Consider the following 13,380-nt stretch of genomic DNA (forward strand, 5'->3'; position numbering starts at 1 on the left):
AATTGCAGAATTAGGGCTAAAGTTAGAAATAAAATCCGGTCTGATTCAATTTTAATTAAGAAATTAAAATTGTTTTTGTAGTGTAGAGAAATTCAATTAGGAGATGGATGACGTGGCGCTTTCGTGCCCTTCAGGCCTTCCTCACCAACCACCCCCTTGGAGTGATCATTGACAAGTAAAGGCCAGCCCCGCGTTTTTGAACCCCACCTAAACAACACATGATAGCTCAAACAAGCTCTCATCTGCCACGTGCCGCCATCCCAACGGCTGGAATCACGTAGATCCGACGGCCCACTGCAGCTCTCAACTAACCCATCGGCCTACCCACCCAGCACTCGTTGTGGGAACTCCGCTATATAAACAAGGCCATTATGGGTGAACAAACTCAGGAAAATTTCCACTTCTGCTTCACTCGAAATTTTCCACCCAATTTTACAACCAACCCAAACATATCTCTCTCTCTCTCTCTCTCTCTCTCTCTTTTTCCATTCACATACAAATTCAAATTCCTTCATTTTTTGTGTTCCATGCAACTCAGCTTTTGAGCTCAATTTCCTCATCTGGGTCGTCCAATTCAACATTGTAATTTCATTTGTTGGTGTTCAATTCGGCAACAAATATATGGAATTGTGCAACAACCAAAACGGCAATGGCAATGGGTTATGCGTGGGACATGACCCACTCAACTGGGGGATGGCAGCGGAGTCGCTCAAGGGGAGCCACCTGGACGAGGTCAAGCGGATGGTGGGCGACTACCGGAAGCCGGTGGTCCGGCTCGGCGGAGAGACCCTGACCGTGGCCCAAGTGGCGGCAATTGCCAACCGGGTCAACGGTGCCGGCAGCGCCGTCAGGGTTGAGCTCTCCGAGGACGCTCGCGCTGGGGTCCAGGCCAGCAGTGACTGGGTCATGGATAGCATGAGCAAAGGTACGGACAGCTACGGTGTCACCACCGGTTTTGGTGCTACCTCCCACAGGAGAACCAAGCAAGGAGGAGCGCTTCAGAGTGAGCTCATCAGGTAATTAACTCATTTACCACCGCGTTTACTTCTCAGTTCTCACACAACCATCTCATTTCATTTCGTCTCTATTAAAATTATGGTTAAATAAATATATTTTGTTATAAAATAAAGAGAAATGTAGGGAGACCATAAGAGAGAATTGGGGAGGAATGAGAGTGTCTTTCTCATTCACACAAGGCCTCTATTTATAGGCTCTTGGATGACCTGGGATAGACCTTAAGTCTCCTATTTTACAATGAATTGGACTCCTCTTAATTATCTATACAATTGATCTAGATAATACATGAGATAAATATTGAACATGATAATGGACAGTCACATAATTAATAATATTTACAACATTCTCCTTTGGATGTCCATTGAATATGACAATTGCCTCATTAAAAACCTTACTAGCCAAAACCATATAGAAAAAAGACTAGCTAAGGAAAAAAGTACAATCTTCATGTGTTTCTGATAACTACAATGTGTGCGCGACACTGCTTCATTAAAACCTTGTCAGGAAAACCCAATGGGACAAAAAAACCTTGGACGAAGGAAAAAGAGTATAATGCTTGATGGCACGTTCCCCCTGATGCTGATATATTTCTCCAATCAGTGAAGGTTGTCTCGTTAAAACCTTGCTTTGAAAAACCCAATGGGACAAAACTAAAGCGAAGGAAAAAGAGTGCAACTTTTGCAATATCACTGCTACAATGTTGGATGCGCTTTGCCTCATTAAAACCTTGCTAGGAAAAACCCGATGGGACAAAAACCTAGTCGAAGGGAAAAGAGTACAACACGCAAAATGGTTGGATGCTCTTCCTGATAACAACAAGCTTTAATTTGACTGGCTCAATAATCCAGCAAATAATGATATCTCACATCTCATCTTCTAGAGAGTGGAGTTTGACAATGCCTGTATGAACATGGCTTCCATACTATCAGGGGATATATGTTTGTCATCATATGTTGAAATCCTGTTGAGATTGGAGCAATACAAACAAAACATAATTCCACTAAATAAAGTGGTTAGAAACAATTATCTTTAAAAGAGATGAATTATTATGAAAATACTTTAAGTATTGAAAAAATTATATGACACAATCACCGATGCTATATTCGGTCTACTGCATTGTGTTTAAGTTGAATAAGGCACATTAAGATATGGTGCTTCTGGACCATAGATCTTTCTTACATCTTCCTTAGGAAGCAAGTAATCATTCTTAGTGCCAATAGATTGAATAACCGTTGGGCATAAGAATTTCACTAGTACAGTACTCGATTTGCAGCTCGAGACACTATTTCATTTCCCAAAGTTATTTATATCAAATCCAATATTCAAGCATTCAATAATCTTTTGAGCTCTTCAGGAGCCTTAATAAATTCATAACTTCTTTCAAAAGTTTGAAATATGTTGCAACAATTTCCGAATTCGGGTTCTAATCAAAGTACTCAATAAGGCAATTTTGACCATATTTATAGTGTTAAAGTTGAGTACATAATTTGAGCTTCATGCTCTTTCAATCATTCAAGGATTTGCTTCAAGCACATAATATTTCATGGCACTTTCAATTTGATATTTGACTTAGTAATTTGTTATGTATCTTGTAGGAAATCGCTTCTGGCAATATATATCCTTCAGGAATTTCATAATCTTTAAAAGATTTTCTCCACATGCAATGAACACATTAAATTACTAAATTTGTTAAAATGCGGTTGTATCTATAACAAGAGAATATATAACCACAATCTCATGTTTCTTTAGAGAAACATTATGCCATTATAAATAGTGATTTCATTCACTTTATTTCAAACACCCTATAACCTTCAAGGTTAACATCTTTGGTGTCTGAACTATAGGTTCTCATTATTCCACGTTTATAATGATGTTCAATTCTACTGGAATTGCCTCTTTCCATTTTGGTCAATCATTTAATTTTGTTGACATTTATAGTAAACGTAGTTTCACATTATTATAGCACATGATGATTTTTAGTAGCTACCATAGACAAAACACATCATCAATATATCAACGATCTCATAATTCTCATTTGCATGCTTTAGATATAAATATATATCTTTGTAATCGGTACACATGCCTCTTCAGGGGCTTTTATAGTCTCTTCAGAGACTGTCATCTCTTCTAGGATGATTTGTGTACATAATGTGGATCTTTAAATTTAATTAATTGGGCTTGTGTGGACCATTTCATATACTCTCCACTTCTTAGGAGCTAAACTTTGGAACCTATAGATTTGTCACGCTTCAAGTGTGAAATAAACCATTTTCCGCCAAATTAATGGATTACCATGTTAGGACATCAATCTATGTTGACATATATAAAACTTCCATATGTGACTTTGCAGTTTCGTTGTATATATATGCATCTAGCTTTCAAATAAATGCATTCACTAGGTTTGCATTATCATTCATATTTCATTCCTATATTGAATGGTATGAAAAAGACTAGTATATGCATATTATACTATTTTCACACCATTCTTCAGGAACGGTCATTTCTCCCCCTAACGGCGGGAAAATTTTCATAAGTGCATATATAAAAATCAATAAAGTGAGTAGTTATACAAACTCAAATGCTTATATAACTTCAGGTTATATAAAGACGAAACATAATTAGGTTTGCAATGCACATGTAGGTATATGAAACTTCTGGTTTCAAATAATTCTTCAGCATCTAACTTCAGGTTATAATAAGAATCAATAAATTAATTATGAATAAACTATGAACATATACGCCATATATGTTCAAAATTGAAGCTATATGAAACTTTCAAGTTCATTAAAAGCCATGAAACTTCAAGTTTCTATACAAAATATAAGCAGAACTTCAGGTTCTTAAATTTTGTTAAAGTATCGAACTATAAGCTCATATGAATAAAGGCTTCCGGCTTAATCTAAACTTAATAAAAAACTTCAGGTTCATAAAAAAAAATTATGGAGTTGTGAAAAATTTGAGTTCTAAATCATGGAATGATAGATCAAAGAACTTCTGGTTCAATTTGATTCTATAATATAGAGCATAAAAATCAAGGAACTTTAGGTTCTGACTTGATTAAGCAATGCACATTGAACTACAAATTTTAATCAATCATAAGAACATTACGTTCTATCGCATCTCCAAATTTCATCCACTTTTGATAAAGAAACAAAATGTCAAAAAACTTCAGGTTCTTATTTGACTGTAGAACTATATGTTCTGATCATATTTTTCAAAAACTTCAAATTTCTCAGGTTTTGAGTAAAACCAAGGAATAAGGAACTTGACGTTGTATGCGTTAGAATATCAATTTCTTTATAAGTTTGATCTCTCCATTCCGTGATAGGAGGCATAAATACAGTATAAATCAAAGATTTAAAACTTCAAGTTCTATTTAAAGAAAATGATGTAGCCAACTAATAATATGTTCCCATGTATTCCCAAAACCTCAAATTTGGAGTAAGTTAGAACTTTCAGGTTCTAAATATTTGCTCTTCAAAAGTCATAACATGAACATCATGTCACATTAACATATTTCTGAAACTTCAAATTCCAGAGTCAAAACATGGGAATAAATTTAATTTAAAACTTCCGAGTCTAAAATGTTCGAGCTTTGAACTTCAGGTTCCTATTTAGACTTCAAGTCTTTATTTTCTTTATGTCTGTACTATGTTAGAACTTCTGGTTCTTAACAAGATTTATATATTTTGAACTTCAGGCCAAAAATGATTTGCTCAAAACTTCAGGTTTTAAGTTGACTGACATAATTAGAAATTCAACTTAAGGTGATATATATACTTGAAGCTTCTGGTTTGATGTTTGAGACTGTAAGTTCATATATAAATCTAAGAATTAAATAGAACAATCGCAATAGTAAAACATAACAATAAGGAAACTTCTGGTTCCAATAAAAGAAATCAAGAAACATAGAACTTCTGGTTCCATTGATTTTAGTAAATGTGAAGATCTTCTGGCCTTCAATAATTTGATAAGAATTGAGACACTTTGCACTCATTCAATTGTATAAGAATTGAGTCACTCTACTCTCATTCAATTGTAAAAGGATTGAGGAACTTCTGGTCACTCATTCAATTTCATGAGAATTAATTAATTTAATAAGGATTGAGGATCTTCAGGCCTTCCACCTCTTACTAAATGAACTTTTGGTTCAAGTTTTAATCAACAATATTAGAAATTTAAGGAACATCTCTAGTTTCAACTTTATATAATAACAATAATGAATTGCAATATGCCAATGAAGCAACATATATTGATATAATAGGATTTAGCTCATATATATATATATATATAACACATATTACAATATATGAGAAAAATTCAACAAAAAGTAATTATGGCTATCATTGCATATTGTTCCAATGTTGATTGATCATCGTGAAACAATGAGTTTCGATTGGATCACGAAACTTCAAATTTCAATTGGATTATATGATAAGGAACTTCAGACCCTTATAATAATTAGAATCAAGGAACTTCAAGTCCTTGTATGGATAAAGGAATTTTGCCCTAATTTAATAATACAAAAACTGAGGAACTTTGGGCCCTCACTAGATTGGTTAAGAAATGAGGCTCTTTAGGCCCTCGTTCAATTTTATAAGGATCTTTGGGTCCTCAATTGATTTTCAGAGGATTTAGGATCTTCTGGTCTTTAATTGATTTTAATTTGAGGATCTAGCAACATTCAGTTCTGACTTCAACAATAATAATAATCACATATGAAATCGTATAATCAACCCAAAACTCACAATTGAATGCAAGATCTATATATATTGAAACTTTTGATGACTAAACTCAAAAAAACCATCATGACAAGAAATTGATAATATGTCATAGGGAGCCGACAAGTTAGGGGGAGATCATATATGTTGAAATCAAAGTCATTCAACAAAAAACATGTAAACTAACAAAATTGATCCAACCCAATTAATAAGAAAACCCCATGATAGCAAGAGGCCGGTATAGATAACATATACAGGTGCAAATATATATATTCTCTTTTCTGTATAGGCACACGAGACATAATTGATCAAAACTTATAATTATACATAATATATTAAGTATGAAAGCATAATATATAAGCCAATATTTCGTAAAAGAAACTCATGATTTTGTTCTCTCAATATAGGAACATTCACGATGAATTGAATTGAATCAATGGTTTTAAACCTGCATGTCAATTCATAGGGTGAAACAAAACAATATGGAAACATGGAATATGTGTTAGCTTAAACGATTATTAGGTCCCCACTGTGCACAAGATTATGATATACTTCAACCTGCAGTATCAAAAATACTTCTCCTATATATATATATATATATTAAGTGGAATAAAATAGAAAAGTGTGCTTCTTATTGGAGCCTTTAACTCATGTACCTCGGGTAATTCAAAGAAGGCAAGCTAGTAAACTCATATGATATATAAGTACTCATCAACTTATTTGGAAAAACTATCAACAATATCTACGCATATATAATATATATATATATATTAAATAGCATATAACAAGATATAGGAAAACTAGCAAATATAGAATAGACAGTTGATGCCCAACTGAATCAGATCATTCAACGTGAGAATTAAGCATCCATATTGAAAACACCTATCTCGAAGCACTCGTGTATAGATAAGACACATATCATGGAGGCACAAGAAGAGTATAACAGATAAAATATATAAATAGTACAATTCTAAGATCAAGAGTATTGGTCAAAAGCAATAAGGTTGCACCATATGACTCTTAGATCTAGAAGAGTTTATAAGAGAGACTATCGTACTGATAATATGTTATAAAATAAAGAGAAATGTAGAGAGACCATAAGAGAGAATTTGGGAGGAATCATAGTGTCTTTCTCATTCACATAAGGCCTCTATTTATAGGCTCTTGGATGACCTGGGATAGACCTTAAGATCTCCTATTTCACAATGAATTGGAGTCCTCTTAATTATCTATACAATTCCTCTAGATAATACATGAGATAAATATTGAACATGATAATGGACAGCCACATAATTAATAATATTTACAACATATTTAAATTATTTCAATTTACCATTAATTCACCGAGAAAAACTTATCTATTCTTCATGTGATACTACAATATCTCCACTCTTTATTATTGGCTCTCTCTTTTCTCTCTTCTCTCATTCTCTTTCTCTCATTTCTTGTCTCTATCTCTCTCTTTAAGAGATGTCACATCACTACAATATGAAAATAAGTAATTTTTTTTTTAATTCACACGGATTTATATCATTAGGCCCCATTTTTATTAGAGAGATAGTAAATAATAATTAATTATGAATTTACTTATGATGATTGGGTGATTATTGACTTACTAATTTAGATGGCCGTTTTTGGAAATGGATTGGGTCAAAACGATTTATGGACTTTTCCTTTCCTTTTTCTTTTTGGGAAAAAAGACTTTTTCTTTCTCTTTCTTTTTTTATTTTTGTGTTTCTTGGTGGGTTTTTAAATTCATTAAGGACATTGGATATGATTGAATTGTATATGAGACATCATGGTATGGTCGTGCCAGGATACCATGATCGTGCGTTGATTCTTTTTAGGTGAAATTATGTAGTTATTGATGTAGGTGATGTATTTAATTGCATGTCCTTTACCAAAAGAAAAATGAAAAATGAAAATCTAGAGTGAGAGAGGAAATGACCCTTCTCAGTTCTCACCGTAGATGTTTAACAAGTTTTTCTCTCTCCCTGATTTATACAATTGGATTGTATAAAGAATTAATTACTCTAAGATACATGACAAACATTTTATTTAACTTCTACTATACCTATTGTTCAAATTTAACAATAAGGTCACATTTGTAAGTTATGATATTAAAAAAATATGTTTAAAACCTTAGATATCCTTACCACTTACTTACATCAGATGGATGCGTTCTGCTTAAGAGAGCGAGATCTATTGAATCACTTTGCCATGGAAGTGTCACAACGTCAAAAACAAGGAGACAGCAAAGAGTACTCAGTCATTCTGGTGAGTGTTTCTTCTCCTTACTAAAACTCCTCCCTCTCTCTCTCTTTCTCTCTCTCTCTCTCTCTCTCTCTCTCTCTCTCTCTCTCTCTCTCTCTCTCTCTCTCTCTCGATCCACACTGCTCCACACTGCTCCACACCGAAGCTTCTTGCTCCGGCCTTCCCCCAACGAATGGCGACCACCGGTGTGCTCCCTACACCGGCGCCGACTCAACCCACCCTCCCCGCTGCCGGCTGGCCGCCACCTGCAGCAAATCGATGCAAGAAAGGGGAGTAATGCCACCGACTTCCTCTTTCTATCTCTCTCTCTGTGCTTGATCGAAGCCTTCTAATGGATCTGCAGTTTCACTTGCAGTTTTAGTAACTGCAGTTTCTGAAACTGTAAAATGAACTGAAACTGCAGTTTATTTGAGTTGCAACTGCAGTTTCAGAAATTGCAAATGAATTGAAACTGCAGTTTCAGAAACTGCAAATGAACTGAAACTGCAGTTTATTTGAGTTGCAAGCTTGCAGTTGCTGTGTAAGTGAAACTGCAGTTTCTGAAACTGCAAGTGAACTGAAACTGCAGTTTATTGGAGCTGCAGTTACTAACTGCAAGTGAAACTGCAGTTTCTGAAACTGCAAAGCGAACTGAAACTGCAGTTTTTTTGGAGTTGCAGGCTTGCAGTTGCAGAACGATGCTTGTGAGTGAAGATGAACAATTGGCGATTTGGTAAAGTTGAAGAAAGAGATCGATTTGGCAAAAAAAAAAAAATATCAGTTTTGGGCTGTTTGTGTAGTTGGTTTGTTTATGATGCATTTCTTTTGGAAGGTGTCCGCATATTGTATTTTGGGGGGCTGGTAGATAGTGTCCGCAAGTTAATAAAAATAGATTGAGTGGTTTTGGTTAATATTTTGCTTTGTCAGTACCTTATAATTAATGGACTCTTGTATAAATCAGGGTAGATTTGAATTAGTGCAATTTAATAGCTCCACTCATACACTCCCTCCCAAAAGTTAGGTAGCTGTCATATGCAAACTAGAATAGAAGGAAATTTTAATCTACTTTAAATTTTAACTAGGGTTGTGTACTTGTGTAGTAAGAACAATTAAGGGTGATTTTCATTTATTAGATAATGTAGCATGTTTAGTGTGTAAGATAGTTTTATCAATTTGACAACATAACTTGTTAAATTGTCCGACAATAAAAGATTTCTAAATAATTCTCAGCTCTTCAAATAAAACTTTCTAGTCTTTCCGCAGTTAAAAAAAAATAAAAAAGCTCCCTAAAAGATGATTGCTATTTTGAGTCTTTGACGACTTGAATAGGCAAATTTTGTTCTCTTGCTTCTCTTGTATGCATTATACGACTAGTCAAAATTGTTGTGGGTCAACACGTCCATACACACATAGTATATACTATATACCAATAATAAATATTTATACATTTGTAAATTAATAAAGAGTGTATTCTCATTTTTCACAATGTGCCAGCACTTGCAATGTACGAGCATAGCACGTGGTTGCAAGGAAACAATAATCAACGTCTTGTTCATTTTTGTGCACATAAACCATGTATTTGTTACTGGTCCCATATGGGCTAATTTTAATGTATGCAATAATTCTAGTCCTCAATTCTTGAATTCTGAGTCGACCTGAATGGGCTGCTGCACATAATGGCCATGACCCATAAACATACATACCTACCTCATTGAAATCCTAGACTACACATCTGTCAACACAAAAATAAAGAGTGCTGCTATTTGCACACCATTTTTTTTCTTTTTGCACACCCTTTTGTAAAAAAATAATAAAAAATTAAAGAAAAAGACCACACTCACCCTCACCCAACACACCCCAACTCCATTTTTTCTCTTTTGCACACCCCATCAACAGACAAAAAAAAACACACACACCCAGCCACACACACCCCCCTTCATCTCCCTCACCCGACCACACCCACCCACCCACGCAGCCCTCTGTTTTTTTTTCCTTCCAAGCCCGGCAGCCCCTTTCTCCTTTCTCCTTCTAATCGAACTCTGTTAAAGTAAGGGGACTCAACAGCAGTCCTTCTAATCGAACTCGTAACAAAGCAAGCTTGCGAATTTATTTGAGTTTTTACCAGTACAAAGACGAGGAAATTCAATCAAATTGCAGCAAAAATAAGCAAAAATGTAAAGGGGTTGCCAAATAAATATATAGATCAATTTGAAGTTTTGAGGAAATTACAATTCTTCACTCTCTGCATAACATTTCTCAGCACTACCAAGCAACACTGCTCCACACTCAAAGGAACAGATTCCGGGACAGAAGCAAACGAGCTTCCATTTCATTCTTTTCTATTACACCTGAGTCATAGAACAGAAACGCTTGATCAGAATTCAATAATCAGGAAGCTACTCAAGGCTGCTAAATACAGAATTGGAGCAAACTTACTGTTCACATCTAACACAATAACAATTTCACCGATCCCACAAACACCTGCAATCATGGCTGGTTCTGGTTGTCCGGTGTTGTCCGTCGTCGGATGCGCGCACTGCGCCTCCTTGCACCTGAATCACCATCAGAAGAGTCATTATCCCCTTCTCTGGAAGAAGAACCAGTTTCACCATCATAGCTCTCCCCCCAAAGCCTGGTAGCTCTCCTTCTGATACTAAGTTGTGCTCTGGTTCTTGTGGTACCAGACCCACTGCTGCTTCTCGAACTGGACCCAGGACTAATGGTTTCGGCAAATGACTGCCGAACGAAACTGACAGCTTCGACGGATGGCTACCGAACGAACCCGCCGGTTTCGGCGGATGACTACCGAACGGCCTGCGCGCGAGGAAGGTCCGATGGTGGTACTGCTGCGAGCAGGGTGGTGCAGAAGGTGTTGCGCGGGTGTGTTAACAGAGAAAGAGAGAGAGGGAAGGAGAGAGAGTGGGGCCGGGGCTGGGTGGAGGGGAAGGAGGTGGGCTGGAGGGAGGGTGCGACGGGGCTGAGGCTTGGTGGAGGGGAGGGGTGGTGCCGGAGAGAGGAGAGGTGGTGCCGGAGAGAGGAGAGGTGGGGATGGGGTGTGTGGGTGAGGGAGTGTGTACGGGGGGGGGGAGATGGGGGATGGGATGTGTGATTTTTGGGTGTGTGTTTTTTTTTTCTGTTTAGGAAGGGTGTGCAAAAAGAAAAATAGATGGGGTATAAGGGTCTTTTCCCTTGAGGTTTTTTTTTTTTTTTTAGGAAAGGGTGTGCAAAGAGAAAAAAAGGGTGTGCAAATAGCAGCACTCAAAATAAATGAAAGGTTATCCAGCATCCAAATTTTATTCCCATTTTACTCATGAGGTTGTTGCTCTTGTGACATATTTTGTGGTATTATGTTCGTTGCTACTCAAGCTTACTTGTATGCCATTAATTTTTTGTTGGACAGGTTCTTGAATGCTGGAATCTTTGGCAACAGCACAGAATCAAGCCACACATTGCCTCAAACTGCAACAAGAGCAGCAATGCTGGTGAGGATCAACACCCTCCTGCAAAGGTACTCATGCATCAGATTTGAGATCTTGGAAGCCATCACCAAGTTCCTTAACAACAACATCATCCCATGCCTGCCTCTTAGGGGAACCATCACCGCGTCCGGGGACTTGGTCCCTCTCTCGTACCTTGCCGGGATTTTGATAGGCAGGCCCAACTCCAAGTCCATAGGGCCCAATGGAGAAACCCTCAGCCCTGCTGATGCCTTTAAACTAGCTGGAATCAATGGTGATTTCTTTGAGTTGCAGCCCAAAGAGGGCCTTGCATTAGTCAATGGCACTGCAGTTGGGTCTGGCATGGCTTCTGTTGTTCTGTTTGAGGCCAACACTCAAGCAGTCCTCTCAGAAGTACTATCAGCAATTTTTGCTGAAGTCATGCAAGGAAAGCCTGAGTTCACAGACCACTTGACACACAAACTGAAGCACCACCCTGGCCAAATTGAGGCTGCAGCCATAATGGAACACATTTTGGATGAAAGCTCTTATGTTAAAGAAGCTACAAAGGTTCATGAATTGGACCCCCTTCAGAAGCCTAAGAAAGACAGGTATGCTCTTAGAACCTCCCCCCAGTGGTTAGGCCCTCAGATTGAAGTGATCAGAGCAGCAACCAAAATGATTGAGAGGGAGATAAACTCTGTCAATGACAACCCACTGATTGATGTCTCAAGGAACAAGGCTTTACATGGTGGAAATTTCCAGGGGACTCCTATTGGTGTTTCCATGGATAACACTCGCTTAGCCATTGCTGCTATTGGCAAACTCATGTTTGCCCAATTCTCTGAGCTAGTCAATGACTTTTACAACAATGGGTTGCCTTCAAATCTTTCAGCGAGCAGCAACCCAAGCTTGGATTATGGGTTCAAAGGTGCAGAAATTGCCATGGCATCTTACTGCTCAGAGCTCCAATTCCTTGCCAACCCTGTCACCAACCATGTGCAAAGTGCAGAGCAATATAACCAAGATGTCAACTCCTTGGGCTTGATTTCTGCTAGAAAAACATCAGAGGCTGTGGACATATTGAAGCTTATGTCATCCACATACTTGGTTGCATTATGCCAATCTATTGATCTAAGGCATTTGGAGGAGAACCTAAAGAACACAGTGAAGAGCACTGTGAGTCATGTGGCCAAGAGAGTCCTAACCGTAGGCCTCAACGGTGAGCTTCACCCCTTCAGGTTCTGCGAAAACGACCTGCTCAAGGTAGTCGACAGTGAGTACCTTTTTGCCTACATTGACGACCCATGCAGTGCCACCTACCCATTAATGCAGAAACTGAGGCATGTCCTGGTTGAGCATGCATTGAACAATGGTGAGAAGGAGAGGAGTGCAAACACCTCCATTTTCCAAAAGATTGCAGCTTTTGAAGAGGAACTGAAGACCCTCTTGCGCAAAGAAGTAGAAAACACAAGGGCTGAGTTCGAGAATGGAAACTCAGGAATCCCAAACAGAATCAAGGAATGCAGGTCTTACCCATTGTACAAATTTGTGAGAGAAGAGTTGGGGACTGCTTTGCTGACAGGTGAGAGAATCAAATCACCGGGTGAAGAATGTGACAAGGTGTTCAATGCAATGTGTGCAGGGAAGCTGATTGATCCTCTGCTGGACTGTTTGAAGGAGTGGAATGGTGCTCCTCTTCCTATATCTTAAAGGGGTTTTGGTTTTCAGATGAAAATGCTCAAGTTTCTTGGGTTTCAAGTTATGCTTTTTATACAAGGCTAGGGCCTTGAAACTGAAAAGTGTGTTTTTTTTTTTGTCTTCTAATTTTGTTGCTTATATGTAATGATCCTTATAGAAGTCCATCAAAATGTATTGTAGACAGAAGTCACAAAAAGTGTCTTTATGTTAATATAACTCTCTCTGTATGAAGTTACTTCTTTTGGCCTTTT

General features: G+C 37.5%; 1 protein-coding gene across 1 annotated transcript; it reads left to right on the forward strand.

The window, feature by feature from the left end:
• Nucleotides 1-401: 401 nt before the first annotated feature.
• On the forward strand, nucleotides 402-13,380 carry LOC147290239 (phenylalanine ammonia-lyase 1-like). Its single transcript, XM_086238034.1, has 2 exons — nucleotides 402-1,016; nucleotides 11,392-13,380. The coding sequence occupies exons 1-2, from the start codon at nucleotides 622-624 to the stop codon at nucleotides 13,139-13,141; spliced, it is 2,145 nt and encodes a 714-aa protein (XP_086094160.1). The 5' UTR covers nucleotides 402-621; the 3' UTR covers nucleotides 13,142-13,380.

The sequence above is a fragment of the Dryas octopetala genome, chromosome 3 (assembly GCF_963921425.1).
Source record: "Dryas octopetala chromosome 3, drDryOcto1.1, whole genome shotgun sequence".
Taxonomy (NCBI): Eukaryota; Viridiplantae; Streptophyta; class Magnoliopsida; order Rosales; family Rosaceae; genus Dryas; species Dryas octopetala.